The sequence below is a fragment of the Bos indicus genome, chromosome 8 (assembly GCF_029378745.1).
Source record: "Bos indicus isolate NIAB-ARS_2022 breed Sahiwal x Tharparkar chromosome 8, NIAB-ARS_B.indTharparkar_mat_pri_1.0, whole genome shotgun sequence".
In the NCBI taxonomy this organism is placed as follows: domain Eukaryota; kingdom Metazoa; phylum Chordata; class Mammalia; order Artiodactyla; family Bovidae; genus Bos; species Bos indicus.
In genome coordinates this window covers 16,937,138-16,956,414 of record NC_091767.1, presented here as the reverse complement: position 1 = coordinate 16,956,414, position 19,277 = coordinate 16,937,138, and the positions used below count along the sequence as shown (strand labels likewise).

Below are 19,277 nucleotides of genomic sequence, written 5' to 3'. Positions count from 1 at the left end.
GCACTTCCTTGAAGTTCAGTGGTTAAGACTCCACATTGCTAACACAGGGGGTGCAGGTTCGATCCCTGGTCAAGGAACTAAGATCCCACATGCCATGCAGTGTGATCAAAAGATAAAGAATAAATAAATACTTCTTTAAAAAAAAAAAAGTCCTAGGAGAGGCCTCTGGAACCGAACTACCTACTTCAAATCTTGGCTGTCCCGTGAACTTGCTGTGTAATCTTGAAGAGAATTCTTAACCTCTCTGTACCTTGATTTCCTCATTTGTAAAATTAGGATAATTGTAGTACCTATCTCCTGGAGATATTATGAAAATTAAATATGTGCAAGGTTCTTAGAACAATGCCTGGTTCATAGGAGCTTATTGTTTTCATGATCCGGTCAAGTCACACGATTATCTGACTATGTGTAAAGTTTGAGCCAGATTCTGGTGTCATCAGGAAGCCCAAGTTGCAAGGTTGGCTTGTGGATGCCCCTCATTAGTCCTCAGCAAAGATCCGTCAGCCTAGAGCCATGAAGGCAGGAGGTGGCAGGCTGCACGGCAGGAGAACACTGCCGTGTGACTGTGTTCAGATCCTCACAAAACAGGGAGCTTAAAAGGCACAAAGTCTGAAATAATAAAGAACCACAAAACGGGCAGAAAGAACAACCACACTGGAGTTGAGCCGAAGGGGGAATCTCGGTTCCCTTTCAGAATACAATGCTGAGTGAGAAGTCCCACGGTTAGCTAAACAATCTTCACACAAAGGAGCAGAAAATATAAACAAACCACAGAGAAAGGAACAACAGCATGAAATGGTCACAAAAATTCTCACAGGAACCGAAGGGCATGTCGCAGAGAGTACGAGCCACTTGGGTGAGGTTGCGAAATGAAGCTTCTAGTCAGGAGACAGGGAGCCCTGGAAAGTGGCCCCCGGGGTCCCCTGTCTGCCTTCCCCAGCACTCGTGGCCACACCGCACATGTCAGCACAGCAGCGTGGCCTTCGTTTATGTTTGGGAAGGATCCTGACCTCTTCTAAGCACCCAGGGCTTTGACATACATCATTTAATGTTTATGTTTGTTGTTGTTTAGTCGCTGTTTAGTCTCTTTGTCATGTCTGACTCTTTTGCAACCCCATGAACTGTAGCCCTCCAGGCTCCTCTGTTCATGGAATTTTCCAGACTAGAATACTGGAGTGGGTAGCCATTTCCTCCTCCAGGGGATCTTCCCAACCCAGGGATTGAACCCACATCTGCTGCATTGGCAGGCAGACTTTACCACTACGCCACCTTGGAAGCCCTTTAATGTTCCTAACAACTGTTTAAGGCAAATACTTGTACTTCCAAATTACAGATGAGGAAGCTGAGGTGTTCAGAGGTGAAGTAACGGAGTCAAAGAGGTTCAGAAATTGGCAGAGGGTGACCTTAAGCCCAGGACTGTCTCGTTCCAGTGCTCACAGTGCTCTTTGATCTATACCATTCTCCCTCTGGGTCCACATTCATCACCATCTGCCCCACAGCATCTCTGTGGGAGTCTTGCAGAGTGCCATGCCTGGGTTGGCAGGTACTAAGGAAAGCAAGAAGATGTACCTAAAGCCCAGGTGCTTTTGAGCATAGTGCAGAGGCATCGTGTGCCTTCACAGGGTAGCTCTCTAAGCTAACACGAAAATCCCCTGACTCCTGCCAAGTCCCGGATCTCATCCTCTGATTCAAGTTTCAGTTGTTCCTGGAGAAGCTATGTAACCTCATTTTCTCATTTGGCTTTTTTCTCTCTCTTTTAATAGCTTCCTTTCTACCAGCTACTTTAACTATGACTGTGGACAGGGGAGATAATGTGAACATATCTTTCAAAAAGGTATTGATTAAAGAAGAAGACGCAGTGATTTACAAAAATGGTGAGTCCATATGTTTTGTTTCATTCCCGCACTGTTGTGTAAGGCATCAGACAGCCAAGCAATATTGGGTCATTATCTCATGCCAGTCTGGGGGGGCAGATGTTTGAAGTCAAGCTGCTCAGTGAAAGTGTTAGTTGCTCAGTCCTGTCCGACTCTTTGCAACCCCATGGACTATAGCCCACGAGGCTCCTCTGTCCATGGAATTCTGTAGGCAAGAATACTGGAGTGAGTAGCTATTCCCTTCTCCAGGGGATCTTCCTGACCCAGGGATCGATCCCTGTTCTCCTGCACTGAAGGCAGATTCTTTACTGTCTGAGCCACCAAGAAGCTCAAACAAATTCTATGATAGAAGCTGTCTTAGGTAACACGTTTGGTTACTTAAGTAAATTAAGTAAAATGGAGATTTACATACATATGTGAAATGCACCTACAGTGTATTGGGTTAGCCAAAAAGTTCATCTTTTCCATAAGATGTTATGGGAATATGCAACATGAACTATGAATGTTCAACAAAATTCCATCATGATGGAATCTTGGGGTCTCCAATTCTGCCATGTGATATGTGACACTGTTTGATTGCAAGGCTAAGGGAAAGGGCAGAGTGAACCTGGAACGCCAGTTGGTGGTGATTCTGGGGTCTAACTGTGCAATGCAAATCTGTCTGTGTCCAACTACTGTTTGGCAGTATCTGGTGGCAATTGTCTCATGCAGCTGAGATATTGATGGGGACTAGTCTAAGCTCTGTGGATAGGTGAGGCTTACAGATGGGAGTAGTAATTCTAGGTGTCTCTTAATTGATTGGTTGGCAAGGTTACCTGACATTTCCCCAGGTTTGCCTAGTTGCCTCTCCCTGTGGAAGATAAGAACGTTAGGCTACCCTCATCTTCATGTGTTCAGTGGTGGACCTCAGAGACTAACCTGTCTACTCCAACACCATCCCTTTCTCGAGTTTTGGGAGAGCATTCAATAGCAACCTTTTCATTCTTCTCCCACATCTGATGTGCATGAGCACATCTTCTATATCAGGTCAGGGAAAGCTGATCAAGTGGAGGGGCCAGACAAGGGAACAGGAGTGTGTGAGGGTGACCCATGGCTCTTCACTCTTCTCCCTTACAGGTTCCTTCATCCACTCGGTGCCCCGGCACGAAGTCCCTGACATTTTGGAAGTGCAAGTGCCTCACGCTCAGCCCCAGGATGCTGGCGTGTACTCGGCCAGGTACATAGGAGGAAACCTCTTCACCTCAGCCTTCACCAGGCTCATAGTCCGGAGTAAGTGACGGTGTAGCTGTTACAATTTTGAGTTGTGAGTAACCAAAACTGACTCTGGATACTTAAGCAAAAACTGGGATGACTTGGAAGTATACTAAAGACTCTTAAAAACTGATTTAAAGGCTGACAAGCAAGTTCCAGAAAATGTCTTCCAGGGAGGATCTGCAGCTCAGCACTGCAGTGTGGGAGGGTGCTACCATTACCCTAACTTAGCTTCAGTGATGTTTCACTTACTTCTAAGTGTTAAACTCTCAGGATAAAGAGTCAGATGGGTCTAAATATTTGTCAGGTGTCTACCTGCCTAGACCAAGGAGTTATAGATGGGGGTGGAGCCGCATATTGCAGCGAGGGCACTAGGGCCTCACACTTGAATAGCAGCAGTTTCCTCAGACAAAATGGGAATCCCTCTGAGCTGGACAGTCCCCCCAAAAGGTGTCTGCTACTGGGAGAAGAGTTAGGCCTTCTGGGTTAGTCTGCTGCTGCTACTGCTAAGTCGTGTCAGTTGTGTCTGACTCTGTGCGACCCCACAGACGGCAGCCCACCAGGCTCCCCCGTCCCTGGGATTCTCCAGGCAAGAACACTGGAGTGGGTTGCCATTTCCTTCTCCAATGCATGAAACTGAAAAGTGAAAGTGAAGTCGCTCCGTCGTGTCCGACTCTTCGTGACCCCATGGCCTGCAGCCCACCAGGCTCCTCTGTCCATGGGATTTTCCAAGCAAGAGTACTGGAGTGGGGTGCTATTGCTTTCTCCGAGTTAAAACACTAAGTCCCCCGTAAATCACACACTTTTGAGATCATTTAACTCCAAAATGTGTTTTCTGTTTTCAGGTTTGAAAAATGAGAGTATTAGAACTAGTGAAAATGTTTTCCCCCTATTATAGCTATCAAGGTAGAAAGTAACTATCACCAGTCATTTTTACCAAAAATTGATCTATAGAAAGCAAAAAACTTGCCCTAAGTTTTCCCCAGTTGTGTTAGGTGTTCATGATATGAAATGTTCAGGCCTTCGGGTCTAAGTATTCTGACAGGGATGCCCTGTCATTCCTCTAATGACCAGCACCCTAATTCATGAAAGTACTTGTTTTGCTTTGCATTATATTCATGCATTCATTCATTCAACAAATCTGTGTGGATTATAAGTCTCTGCCAAGCATTATGTTGGTGTTGAGAATACAAAGATAATAAGATGACTGACTGTCCCTCAGGTAATTCTCAAGCAGAGCAGGTACATACATAAATAGATAAACAGGTATTGCAGTATGACAATAGACCTATGAAAAGTGTGGGTCATCTAGTTTGGGCAAATAAAATCCCCTTTCATTCATCTCCTTTCTTTGAGAATCTGAATGGCAAGGACACAATTTGCATTCACTTCATTAAGATGGGCTCTCCAGCTTGATATTGAAACTCCAACTAAAAATCTTAATTTATCTACTTAAATGATTGTAATATATAGTGGAACTATATATAACTTTGTTCTATATTTTCCAAGTCTCATGTAAATGTGTTATCATACTTTTATAACTTAAAAAAAATTTTTTTAATAAAAAGATGGTCTCTCCAATGTGATATAGCACCATGTTCCATGCTCAGAATCAGGGATAAATTGGCAAATTTCATAACAATATCAGAAACATCAGATATTGATACATGGTAAAAGGTTTAAAGCTTTTTTTTCTTTAACATCAGAGCAAATAAGATTTAGCATAGTTTAGAATTTAAAATTCTCCTGAACTTTTAAGATAAAAGACTTCAAACACATTTTGATCTCCAACTTGTCTCCTTTTTAGATTGTCAGAAGCACATTTATTTTCTTTTGCTCTCATTTCAGTAAAACTGTTGGAAAAGCACTGCTAATACCTAAAATCATTCTAACAAAGTTTGAGCTGGGTCACAACCATCCCATTTAAAAGTACTTTTAAAAGTACTTTTCCCTACTTGGAGCTTCCCTGGTGGCTCAGACAATAAAGAATCTGCCTGCAATGTAGGAGACCTGGGTTCAATCCCTGGGTTGAGAAGATCCCCTGGAGAAGGAAATGGCAACTCACTCCAGAATTCTTGCCTGGAGAATTCCATGGACAGAGGAACCTGGCGGACTACAGTCCCTGGAACCTCAGAGTCTGACACGACTGAATGACTAACACTTTCCCTGCTTGACCTCTTTTATGTTTACTAAGAAATGAGGTACAGTTGAAGGCACTTGTCCATTTCTCATAACTAGAATATCTTTTCAGGTAAATTTGAACCCTAGGAATCAGTTCAGTTCAGTTGCTCAGTCATGTCCAACTCTTTGCGACCCCATGGACTGCCGCACGCCAGGCCTCCCTGTCCATTACCAACTCCTGGAGTTTATTCAAACTCATGTTCATTGAGTCGGTGATGCCATTCAACCATCTCATCCTCTGTCGTCCCCTTCTTCTCTTGACTTCAATCTTTCCCAGCATCAGGGTCTTTTCAAATGAGTCAGCTCTTCACATCAGGGGGCCAAAGTATTGGAGTTTCGGCTTCACCATCAGTCCTTCCAATGAACATTCAGGACTGATTTCCTTTAAGGTGGACTGGTTGGATCTCCTTGCAGTCCAAGGAGCTCTCAAGAGTCTTCTCCAACACCACAGTTCAAAAGCATCAATTCTTTGACATTTAGCTTTCTTTATAGTCCAACTCTCACATCCATACATGACCACTGGAAAAACCATAGCCTTGGCTAGATGGACCTTTGTTAGCAAAGTAATGTCTCTGCTTTTTAATATGCTGTCTAGGTTGGTCATAACTTTTCTTCCAAGGACTAAGCGTCTTTTAATTTCATGGCTGCAGTCACCATCTACAGTGATTTTGGAGCCCCCAAAAATAAAGTCTGTCACTGTTTCCACCGTTTCTCTATTTGCCATGAATTGATGGGACTGGATCTTTGTTTTCTGAATGTTGAGCTTAAAACCAACTTTTTCACTCTCCTCTTTCACTTTCATCAAGAGGCTCTTTAGTTCTTCACCTTCTGCCATTAAGTGTGGTATTCTGTCATAAAGACTGAGTATTAAAAATCAAACTGGTTATACTTACAGGGTTTCTTTTCAGCATAAATTCTCTCCATGGCAGTGTAGCAGATTCACTTTGCTGTACAGTGGAAACTAACACAATTCTGTAAAGCAACTGTACTCCAATATAGTTGGTTTTTTTTTTAAGATTTTTTGAAAACATTAAGATTGTAAGATTTATCTTTGGATGCCATGGATCTATAGTCTCCTAAAACACAAAACCTTTTTATATTTTGAAGAAAATCACAGAGGCCTAACTGCATACTTGGAGAAGGAAATGGCAACCCACTCCAGTATGCTTGCCTGGGAAATCCCATGAACAGAGGAGCCTGACAGGCTACAGTCCATGGGGTCGCAAGAGTCGGACACGACTGAGTGACTAAAAGACAACGAATTGCGTACTTGTTGCTTATCAAGGAACTCTTTTCCTGCCTTCATCCCTGGGAGATCACCCCATTTATCTCCTCAAGCTTAATCCTTTTCTCTTTCCCAGGATTAAGAGTGAAACTGTGACAGGTCTACAGATTGGTACATAGGTTACTGTAACAGGAGACCCACTTTTATCCCAGGGTTCTGTCAGCATTAGTTTTCAGCGTCTGAAGATAATCCGGGGTCTGGCTTTTAAGAAATCACTGATTGTGTAGGATTTTCCCCTTTATACATGAAGGCATGTAAACACTAGCTTTGAGACATTTTGTAGCTTTATCTGTTAGGTGGTTGCCTGTCAGACTGGGTCTGTGTTGACAGTCTTACTGATTATTCTAGAGAAAATACTGATAACCAGGAGTTCTTGCCAAAAATATTATAAGCCGTTGGCACAGGTCCACGTTTACCACTGTGAGACTCATATTCAGGGACAAAGACATTAGTTCCTTTCAGAAGAAAAATTAAACTAAATTCCTGACCACAAAAGGTCACCCCACCCCACTCCCCCTGACTTTTCCTTATGTTAGAAGGTATCCTTGGGTCTAATTAACAATCTCAGATAGCCAGGCACTGAAGTGGAGGAGCCAGGAAATACGAATCTGGGAAGCCTCTTACCATTCTTGTGCTTTCGGTCTTGGATCTTGCTTCATTTCTTCTGCGCTTTCTACCTGAAAAATATGTGAGTGCTACTAGCTCCTGCTTCCCCTTTTAGCTTGGCTCCCTTCTCCACATTCTTCATCTTTTAAAAATTTTTATTTAATATTGAAGTATGGCTGATTTACAATGTTGTGTTAGTTTCATATGTACAGTAAAGTTATACATATTCATATATCTATTCTTTTTCAGATTCTTTGCCCATTTAGGTTTTTCTCCACATTCTTTAAACTTCTGCTGCTGCTAAGTCACTTCAGTCGTGTCTGACTCTGTGCGACCCCATAGACGGCAGCCCACCAGGCTCCTCTGTCCATGGGATTCTTTAAACTAGATGTTCCCAAACTTTGGCATGCCTCAGAATTATCTAAAACACCTGTGAAGCATAGGGTACTAAGCTACCTCCAGAGTTTCTCATCCAGTAAGTCATGGATAGGAGTCTGGGGTTTGCATTTCTAACAGATTCCCAGATAATTGGAGATGCTACTCATCAGGGGTCACACTTTGAAAACCACTGCTCTTGTCTCTAACTGTACCTGCAGCTCCTCAAGCATACCATGTTTTCCTCCCAATCTAGCCTTTGCTTAGAACACACTCTCCAGCATTATCTTCTTTGTCAATTAGGAGGTCGTACAGAGTCAACTCACATACTACCTCTTCTGGGAAGCCTTCCTTTATGCCCTATTCCAACCCTAATGCAGATTAGGTAGTTCTCACACTGCTATATTTAAAATGAATAACCGACAAGGATCTACTGTATATATAACACAAGGAACACTGCTCAATGTTATGTGGCAGCCTGTATGGGAGAGGAGTTTAAGAGAGAATGGGTACATGTATGTGTATGGCTGAGTCCTTTTGTTGACCACCTGGAATTATCACAACATTGTTGATCAGCTATACTCCAATATAAAATGAAAAGTTAAAAAAATAATTGGGTACTTCTGTCTTTGTCTTTATCATGTTCCGTTACATGTCTGTTTCCCGCATTGGACTCTTAGCTTTTTGAGAGCAGAGGTTGTGTTTTATTTATCTTCATTCACCAGCGTCCACTCATGTGGCTAACATGTCGCAGGTGCTCAGTAGAGCTTTGAGGAATGAATGTGCTCCACTCACCAGAGTTTTGTTTTCCTTAACCAAAGGATGTGAAGCTCAGAAGTGGGGACCTGAATGTAACCGCATCTGCACTGCTTGTATGAACAATGGGATCTGCCATGAAGATACTGGGGAATGCATTTGCCCTCCTGGGTTTATGGGGAGAACATGTGAGAAGGGTAAGTCAAGAGTGCTTGATGAGTACCTTGTGGATTTAAAATCCATCATTGCTGGATCCAAATTTTAGATCTGGACACAGTTGGGATGGAAGCTAAATGGCCTCTGTGACACCATATGGTAACTTTGTGTAAATTCAGAAAAGGCTCTTTATTGTCAACCACTGGAAAGTTGTGAAAGTCACTCAGTCGTGTCTGACTCTTCGCGACCCCATGGACTGTACAGTCCATGGGATTTTCCAGGCCAGAATACTAGAGTGGGTAGCTGTTCCCTTCTCCAGGGGAATCTTCTCAACCCAGGGATTGAACCCAGGTTTCCTGCATCACAGGTGGATTCTTTACCAGCTGAGCCACCAGGGGAAAGTTGTGACAGGTGTACAAATCTGTGACGTCATTGATGTGAACACCGTTCCATCAGTTTGTGCAATGCACGACCTGCATGACTGGGAGTAGTGGCTCCTATGTCCTGTCCAAAAGGCAGTTTCATTATCTGTAAGGTGGACCATGAGGGTTCTTTACCCTGACCATTCCATGGCTCAGACTGGAATATTTTCCATGTTCAGTGGTCTAGGAGAGACCCTTGAAAAGAAGAATCATGCCTTTCAAAGGGTTGGGTATTTGCCTCTGAATCATCTTTTTCTCTCCCATAGCATGTGAACCGCACACATTTGGCAGAACTTGTAAAGAAAGGTGTAGTGAACCAGAGGGATGCAAGTCCTTCGTGTTCTGTCTCCCAGACCCCTATGGGTGTTCCTGTGCCACAGGCTGGAAGGGTCTGCAGTGCAATGAAGGTATGGGCCAGTCACACCCTGAAGAAACAAGGTTCTAGCAGGTATACCGAGGATTCCCAGCTTCCCAGACATCGGTGTGTAGGACATACCTGGACTACTCAGTCAGCTGTCTATGCTGAGCTATAGGGTTTTGAATCAAAGATACTTTCATCCGAAGTTAAATATGCTTTTGTATTAAGACTCTGGACCACTTAGAAAGTGCTGCTGATACACATCACCTGGGGATCTTTTTAGAACACAGATTCTGTTCTATAGGTCTGGACTGGAGACTGAGGGTCTGCATTTCTAACAAGCTCCCAGATGATGCTGTTGGGTTTCAGACCACATTTTGGGCTGGAAAGGCATAGATTTACTTTTTTCACTACATCATAAATATCAGTACTTTTATGTCAGATACAGACAAGATTTGGGATTTGAAAATTGAGGAAGTTAAGATCTTATCTTCTGTGGATACTAGTAGCTTCACCTACTCGAAGCTCAGAGGTGTACGTTTCTCATCTACTTTCCAGTAGGCTTTTCATATTGACTATCACACGGTAACTTAACGTGAACGCATGTGTGCTCAGTCATGTCCAACTCTTTGAGACCCTGTGGACTGTAACCCACCAGGCTCCTCTGTCCATGGGATTCTCCAGGCAAGAATACTGGACTGGGTTGCCATTTCCTCCTCCAGGGGATCTTCCTGATCCAGGGATAGAACCCACGTCTCCTGCATCTCCTGCACTGCAGGCAGATTCTTTACCACTGAGCCAAATAGGGAGCCCGACTTAACGTGAATCTGTAGGCAAATATGCTAGACCCTCCCTAACAAATGCTAATGTGGTGAGTTAGCCAGAGCTCAAAGACGTTTCAGTATTTGCTCCCCAAAGTCAGTTTTTTCCACATCTGGCACTGCTGGAAGATGGACTACGTGGCACTATTCCATTTCTCCTTGTGTTGATTGTATCCTAAACATTGTGAAATTTACAGTGAGGAGACTCTGCAGTGCAGTATATTCCTCTCAGGAGTGTTTATTTTGTTTGTTATGTCCTGTAAGGCAATCAACTTGGGGTGACTCAAACTGCAAACTCTGACTCCCAGGCATCAGCTCAGACTCAGTTCATTCCTTTTACCTTTAGCTGGGCTGTGTTGAGCTTGCACTTAAAGATGTGTGGTTCTGGGAGCAGCCAAAAATTTGGGACTTCCTCCCTCTGGTTCTTCCTTTCTAAATTTTCCCTCCCAATTTTAAGTGGCTGCAGTTGCCCTGACTCTGTCCTCTAAGACTTCTCTACCAGTAAGACTTCAGGTTTTCTCTGGAGTTCTAACATCCCCACATAGTGTCAGCTGTCCTGACCATGGGACTAAAAGCTGGGGAGCACACCATTCCCATCTTCCAAGTTTTAATTCCCCTCAGAGCCTTCCTGGTCCTTCCCATCCTCCCTCCCACCTCATCACTCATCAATGCTTTCAGGTGGCCTGGTAAGTGCTTATTCAACTTGCCTGGAATCAGAATTTCTCTAACCTTTAATTTCTTGGTAATACAGATATATCACTTACTACCTTTTATAACCGGTAAGGTTGATAGCTTGGAGAGAAAAATAAAACTAGCCACTTACAGCCTGAATCTTCATCCTTCCCCCATATTAACACTAGTTGTTGATGCCTTTGTTGACAGCATGCCAGCCTGGTTATTATGGACCAGACTGTAAGCTCAGGTGCAGTTGCACCAATGGGGAGAAGTGTGATCGGTTCCAAGGATGCCTCTGCTCTCCAGGACGCCAAGGGCTCCAGTGTGAGAAAGAAGGTAAAGCAAGGTAACACTGTAATCAGGGCCGAGTTCAGCACATCTGAACCCAGCTTTGCTGGCATCATTCTTGCCCCACGAGCCCAAGAGTCTTAAACTCCTTCTGTTTCCAAGCAGAAGTAGGGAAGAATAGATCCTCTGTTCTAAAGGACCACTTTCTGAACCTTCTTTATGGACTCTCACATTGGCCTTTCCCATAGAGAATGAACCTCGTGCTCTTTGTAGCACAGTAAGTGATAACCAGCCACTGAGAGCTCTGTCTGCCTCTTTGACGGTCTTTTCTAGGACCAGACTTTTCCCTGGATATGCACAGCAGTGAAAGAATTACTTGGAAGAATTACAACATTAGATTTTTTTTGGCTGGCTTTCTTCATTTACCATACTGTTTTTGAGGTTTATCTATATTGTAGCACATATCAGTATGCTTCTCATTCCTTTTTATTGCCCTACCATCTGTTCTCATTAAAAAATCTTGTCTGAACATAGCCATGCCCCTTTGTTTACCATAGATCATGTGAGGCTGCTCTTACAACGGGGTTGAGTAGTTACCACCCAGAACATATGGCCTGCCAAGTTGAAAATATTTATTATCTAGTCCTTTAAGGAAAGTCTGCTAACCCCTGTTCTAGAATATACTTTTTAAAATCAAAAGAAGCATATTTTTAAAATTTAAAAATAATAAACATATATTACATTTTCAGTCAAACAAATATAAATAACATATGTCCAGTGAAATCTGCACTCAGAGTAGTAAGACATTTGTAGTCTTTTCTCTGTGAGTTTTAAATATCAGAACAAGTATGGAGAGAAATACCAACTGTTTTCTCAAAGGCCTTAGCTGGTCAGCTTTATACTTTCCCTTCTACCCCAGGATTTGGACTTTGCTACAGGGTAGGAATCTGGGAGGGTGTAGAGAGGGGAGGAAAGGCTATGGGGCTGTCAGAGGATGGACTGAAAGTGGGCAACAAACAAGCTTAATGATTTGCCTTTTCTGTTTCACTTCTTCCTTTCTGTACTAAGGCCGGTGTTGCAAAAAAAATGTGAGACTCTCAAACTTAGACCCAGATTCTGGGCTTTCAAGGGGCAGACCCCTTTCCCCACACCCTCTACCTGTTCCTCTAACCTCCATCCAATCGCAGAAAACTGCAAGGGGACAGAAGGAAAGGCATGGATTGAAAGTGTTAGAGCACTTCGAACAATTCCAACACCAGTACCTAAGTGTGCTAAACAGTTTGGCAAATTTTCTCATTATAGTCTCCCCAGCTCTGCAGATGTATCAAAGAATACCTTTGTGGCTATTAGACCTTTTCTTCTCCTGCTCCGTACACTTCACTTGTTTCATTCTAGGCTTGAGAGATAGGATAATAATATATAATATCAATATTGATGCATTTACCCTGACCCCCACCTCCTCTCAACACTGCTATGGAGCAGCTTGTAAATGACTGCTGTTCTTTTTTTCTGGAAAGGACTCAGCCACTTTTCCAATGTTTTAAGTGCATGTCCATCTCCTACATTATTTACCGAGTGTTGGACCGTTTTCAGTTGTGTCCTACATGTGGTCCAAAACTCTCTAAGACCCCACAGTTCAGGATAAAATTGTTAAATTTCAGGATTATTCATTCTCTACTCTGCAGATATTAAGTAAGGAATCCTGATGCCTTTATTGATATCAGAGGCATTTATTTTCCTTTCCATGTTGGCAGCAGTATTCTTTATTTGGCTACTGATGAGAAATTGATTAGGGGAATTTTATTCCACTTCCCTTCTTGGATGTAAATGTGAATATAATTAATCATCAGCCAGTTGCAGTCTTCCCAATCAATGAGACATCTCTCAGATATCAAAACTAATGATCACATTGTTGATCAGAGAATCAGGGGCTTGCAGAGTGGGAGAAGAACTGGCTTTGGTTTTTGTTTTTGTAAAAATAAATTCCCTTAAAAAGCAAGAGAGGGACTGGACAGTCAGATCTGCAGAGATGTGGTGATGATGACCATTTCAGCATTGAGACCGTATCCCCTAGGACCCTGAGAAAGTACATCATTATGGCAAAGGGTGTGAATTCTGGTTCTGGTAACCATTTTAATGGGAATTGAGAGCAACTACCCCCAAAAATTTATTATATAATGATAAAACAATAAAATACTTGCCAATTTCTTGCTCAGTACATGACTTGCTAGATGGTAACTACTTTCATATTTTCTGCTTATGCTGTGTTAAAGATTAGGTTTCACAGTGTTGTTTCCTTCATTCAGGTGTGCCAAGGATGACTCCAAAGATAGAGGATTTGCCAGATCATATAGAAGTGAACAGTGGTAAATTCAACCCCATCTGCAAAGCATCTGGCTGGCCCCGACCTGCTAATGAAGAAATGACCCTGGTGAAGCCAGATGGGACAGTGCTACGTGTAAGAGTTATTCTCTCTCTCTCTCTCTTTTTTTTTTTTTTGGTAGAACAAATTATAGCTTTTTTAATAGTTGAAGCGTAGTTGATTTATAGTGTTGTGTTATTTTCAGGTATATAGCAAAGTAATTCAGTTCTATTTTTCAAGATTATTTTCCAGTAAAAGTTACTACAAGATATTGAATATGGTTCCCTCTCTTATAGACTAAATCCTTTTTTTATGTAGTGGTTTGTATCTGCCAATCCCGAACTCCTAATTTATGCCCCACTAGCCCTCTCCCTTTCCACAGTGGTAACCGTGTTTGTTTTCTATACTATAAGTTTGTTTTCTATACTATAAGTCTGTTCTCTGTACTGTAAGTCTGTTCTCTATACTATAAGTCTGTTCTCTGTGTCTGTGAGTCTGTTTCTGTTTTGTAAATAAGTTCATTTGTGTCATATTTTAGATTTCATGTATAACTGATATCATATGATATCTGTCTTTTTCTGTCTGATTTGCTTCACTTAGTATGATAATAAGTCCATCCATGTTGTGGCAAATGGGTCATTTTTATTCTGTTTTATGGCTGAGTAGTATTCTATCATGTATATGTATGTGTGTGTGTGTATCACATCTCAGACAAGACTGGGTATTCATATCTGGCACTTACCACTGGTTAGGGTGCTACCACATGATTTTTTTTTTTTTTTTGCTTGAAAGAAATAAGGACTAAGCTACTTTCCCACATGTTTCCCTTCCCTCTCTCAACAGTGCCAAATGCAGCAGAGACAGGTACCACCTCAAATTTCTCTGTGTCACAAGTGGTCTGCAGGAAATTGATTTATTTTGTTATCTAAAGACTTGGAACTAGTTATTTTATTTTTCTCTCAAAGATGACCAAAAATCAACTTGACCAGAAGGTAGATCCAAGTGATGTCTTAGGGGCAGAATATGCAGAATATTCACACATCAGATGTTCCTGATTCCACTTTAACAATCCACTAGGTGTAGTAGGCAATGGCACCCCACTCCAGTACTCCTGCCTGGAAAATCCCATGGATGGAGGAGCCTGGTGGGCTGCAGTCCATGGGGTCACTAAGAGTCGGACACGACTGAGTGACTTCACTTGCACTTTTCCCTTTCATGCATTGGAGAAGGAATAGCAACCCACTCCAGTGTTCTTGCCTGGAGAATCCCAGGGATGGGGGAGCCTGGTGGGCTGCCGTCTATAGGTCGCACAGGGTCGGACATGACTGAAGTGACGTAGCAGCAGCAGCAGGTATAGTAGGAGCCGACTGACAGCTTCCAAAATCTTGCTGGCCTTTCCTAGTCACAGCTACCTTCTGGTGAGAGCTGACCACACTACACACGTCTCACTTAACATTAGTTAGTTATTTTGCAGAAGTGGAAACTGGTTGGGTGAAGCTAAATAACTAAAGAAAGTGAGAATCACTCAGTCGTGTCCAGCTCTTTGTGACCCCATGGTGGTAGCCCACCAGGCTCCTCTGTGCATGAAATCCTCCAGGCAAGAATGCTGGAGTGGGTTAGCATTCCCGTCTCCGGGGGATTGTCCTAAGCCTGGAATTGAACCTGCACTGCAGGCAGATTCTTTAGTGTCTGAGCCACCAGGGAAGCCCAAGCAATTGGCCAGAATTGGCAGAGCTGGGATGTGAGCTTGGGCCCATGTGTTTTCAGAGCCTTGACTTTTTCCAGAATACCATACTCAGCCAGCCTCTCAAACACTTCAGAAGCCATTTTGTCATTTCACCCAGCCATTACTGCATTGGACCATAAAAGAACAAATGTTACCAGAAGCAGTTTAGAAGGAATTAGACTTTTTGCTTGGAAGTGTTTATCCCATACTCCCAAACACACAACTACAACAGCAGGATCTGCGAGGGCATCAATCCAACATAAACTTGCAGGGTTACTACAATAGCTTTGGAAATAAGCCAACGCTTATACAAGCATTGGACTGATCTTCTTAATCTCTCCTAGAAAACTTCTTATTTAACAATGAGATGGGGTCAGTGTTATGAACCTTTGTGTTTATACCTCTGTAGAAGCTTCTGTTTTATTTTTTGTATTTGACCTTTCCAGCCAAAAGACTTTAACCACACGGGTCATCTCTCCGTGGCTACCTTCACCATCAACCGGATCCTACCCCCTGACTCAGGAGTCTGGGTCTGCAGTGTGAACACAGTGTCTGGGATGGTGGAAAAGCCTTTCAACATTTCTGTTAAAGGTAAGCTCCATTTTCCAGGGGAAGAGATTGTATGCTTGATGGTTCTGCATTTATGTATTGCTGGGCGCCGCCTTTAGATAGAAATGCCCTCTGACCGCTAAAATGCCTTTTGGATGTTCTCCAGGATACTAAGCCTTAAGCAAAAAAATTACGTGCATTGAAATGGAAAGGAGGGATTAAGTTTATGACCTTTGGAATTACATAGCCCTGGGTTTGATTTTTATGGCTGACAGCTAGTAAACTTGGGTGTGGCTTTGAGCAAATGAATTTGACCTCTGTTCAGTTCAGTTCAGTAGCTCAGTTGTGTCCAACTCTTTGCGACCCTGGGGACTGCAGCACGTCAGGCTCCCTGTCCATTGCCAATTTCCAGAGGTTACTCAAACTCATGTCCATTGAGGCAGTGATGCCATCCAACCATCTCATCCTCTGTTGTCCCCTTCTTCTCCCATGCTCAATCTTTCCAGCATCAGGGTCTTTTCAAATGAGTCAGCTCTTCACATCAGGTGGCCAAAGTGTTAAGAGTTTCAGCTTCAGCATCAGTCCTTCCAATGCATATTCAGGACTGATTCCCTTTAGGATGGACTGCTTGGATCTCTTTGCAGTCCAAAGGACTCTCAAGAGTCTTCTCCAACACCCCAGTTCAAAAGTATCAATTCTTTGGTGCTCAGCTTTCTTTATAGTCCAGTTTTCACATCCATCCATGACCATTGGGAAAACCATAGCTTTGACTATTCGGACCTTTGTTAGCAAAGTAATGTCTCTGCTTTTTAATATGCTGTCTAGGTTGGTCATAACTTTTCTTCCAAGGAGTGAGCATCTTTTAATTTCATGGCTGCAGTTACCAGCTGCAGTGATTTTGGAGGCCCCCCAAATCCACTGTTTCCACTGTTTCCCCATCTATTTGCCATGCAGTGATGGGACCAGATGCCATGATCTTAGTTTTCTGAATGTTGAGTTTTAAGCCAACTTTTTCACTCTCCTTTTTCACTTTCATCAAGAGGCTCTTCAGTTCTTTACTTTCTGCCAAAAGTGTGGTGTCATCTGCATATCTGAGGTTATTGATATTTCTCCTGGCAATCTTGATTCCAGCTTGTGCTTCATCCAGTCCGGCATTTCTCATGATGTACTCTGCTGCTACTGCTGCTGCTAAGTCACTTCAGTCGTGTCTGACTCTGTGCGACCCCATAGACGGCAGCCCACCAGGCTCCTCTGTCCATGGTATTTTCCAGGCAAGAGTACTGGAGTGGGTTGCCATTGCCTTCTCTAGATGTACTCTGCATATAAGTTAAATAAGTAGGGTGACAATATACAGCCTTGATGTACTCCTTTCCCTATTTGGAACCAGTCTGTTGTCCCATGTCCAGTTCTGACTGTTGCTTCTTGACCTGTATACAGATTTCTCAGGAGGCAGGTCAGGTGGTCTGGTATTCCCATCTCTTGAAGAATTTTCCACAGTTTGTTGTGAACCACATAGTCAAAGGCTTTGGCATAGTCAATAAAGCAGAAGTAGATGTTGCTCTGGAACTCTCTTGCTTTTTTGATGATCCAGCAGATGTTGGCAATTTGATCTCTGGTTCCTCTGCCTTTTCTAAATCCAGCTTGAACATCTGGAAGTTCATGGTTCACATATTGCTGAAGCCTGGCTTGGAGAATTTTGAGCATTACTTTACTAGCATGTGAGATGAGTGCAATTGTGCGGTAGTTTGAGCATTCTTTGGCATTGCCTTTCTTTGGGATTGGAATGAAAACTGACCTTTTCCAGTCCTGTGGCCACTGCTGAGTTTTCCAAATTTGCTGGCATATTGAGTACAGCACTTTCACAGCATCATCTTTTAGGATTTGAAAGAGCTCAACTGGAATTCCATCACCTCCACTAGCTTTGTTTTTAGTGATGCTTCCTAAGGCCCACTTGACTTCACCTTCTAGGACGTCTGGCTCTAGGTGACCTGTCTGAACCTTTCTTTATTTGTAAATAAAGCTTAGCTTATCTACCACTCAGAGTGATTGTGAGATTGTTAAGTAGTGGAATTGCATCTGGCACAAGTCTGGTAGTGATTTTATTTTTGTAGAAAGTTTAACTTTGTCATTGTCTTGACTTCTGATTCACTACAGAGAAGTTAGAGAATCTTAATTTGCAGACTACTCACTTAATATGAAGCCTGGGTGAACATGAATGATTTTCTTATATATTCAGAGTTCTGACTATTCTTCCTACTATGAAATACTATTTCAAAATTTGGAATTATTCCAAGTGGATTTGTGTACATTTGAGGCTTGAGGGGAAGGAATAGAGTGGAAGTAACTCCAAGTTCCCTTGGTTGTTGTACAGAGAGGTAATACAAATTTTAATTTTGAAAGTTACTTTTGAATGTACTTAGACAAAAGCACCTAATAACTCTGTGGTATGTATTCTAGAAAGGCATTGGACTAAATGCTTCATTCATCTTATTATTTTTAAAATATTCATTGTATTTATTTTTTGGCTTCACCAGGTCTTAGTTGTGGCAGGCAGGATCTTTAGTTGTGGCGTGTGGGATCTAGTTCCCTGACCAAGGATTCATCCCAGGCCCCTTGCTTTAGGAGTGCAGAGTCTTAGGCACTGAACCATCAGGAAGTCCTATCTTACTTCATTTTTATAAAGACCAGGCACAATAGTATTGTTATCCCGTCTTGATCAGTCCGGAACTAGGTTCAGAGGTTTAGGTGACTTGCCTAAGGTAGCCCATCTCGTGAACCGCCAGTCTCAGTTTGGAACCTGGTCCAACCCAGCATCATCATTTCTAGATCATTTTGCTTTCTCAGTCTCTCCTGTTCTCCTTATCTTCCCAGATAAGGAAGCAAGATAACTGAAGTTGTTGTGTATGTAACCTACTTCACTACTTGATTAGGAATCTTTGGGTGATCCTAGAGGTAATTTCTGTCAATGAAAGTAAATACCCAGAACATAATCTTGTTTTAAAAAAAGGTCAGTAACAATAGTAACATAAATAGAGCCTCATAGAGTTAGATTCTCTGCCCTGAGAACCCACAGAAACAACCTCAGAATCTTTAATATTTTTTTTTGATTACTGGAAAAGCCTGGATCTATTTTATTCAGTAAAACATTAACACAATCAAAATAATTTCTTACGTCATATTTGTTCTTGGAAGAAAGGAAATGATATGCAGACAAGACAAATTATGTTATTTTTGGAATATTTGCTGTCCATGGAAAGTAAATAATAAGTAAAAAAACAAACCATGTTGCTAAGATTCAGAAGAGTCACTGATTCTAATTTTTATTTTTTAAATAAGACACAGCACGCAACATCAGTCCATTGAAATATCTCTTGTTCTAAGTCACTGATGCCTCTTCACTGTCATATTGACTGACTGGTATCCTCAAAATGGAAAATTGCAAGTAGGTAAATTGAGCAGTGTCTTTAATCATAATATTAAAAAAGATACAGAGATACAGATTTCCTTCAGTGTTTGTAGGGAATTGGTTCTAGGACCTCTTTGGATACCAAACTCCACGGATGCTCATGTCCCTTTTATAAAATGGTGTAGT

The 19,277-nt window shown here is 42.3% G+C and overlaps 1 protein-coding gene across 2 annotated transcripts in view; it reads left to right on the top strand.

Moving 5' to 3' along the window:
* The window catches only part of TEK (TEK receptor tyrosine kinase), a 105,539-nt gene that overhangs the window by 52,081 nt on the left and 34,181 nt on the right, over positions 1-19,277 (top strand). For both annotated transcript variants that reach the window (XM_019965856.2, XM_019965857.2), the window contains 7 exons: positions 1,764-1,874; positions 2,991-3,143; positions 8,394-8,525; positions 9,173-9,313; positions 10,968-11,096; positions 13,355-13,506; positions 15,583-15,727. In XM_019965856.2, the coding sequence (XP_019821415.2) occupies positions 1,764-1,874; positions 2,991-3,143; positions 8,394-8,525; positions 9,173-9,313; positions 10,968-11,096; positions 13,355-13,506; positions 15,583-15,727 (963 nt within the window). The remainder of the gene's footprint in view (positions 1-1,763; positions 1,875-2,990; positions 3,144-8,393; positions 8,526-9,172; positions 9,314-10,967; positions 11,097-13,354; positions 13,507-15,582; positions 15,728-19,277) is intronic.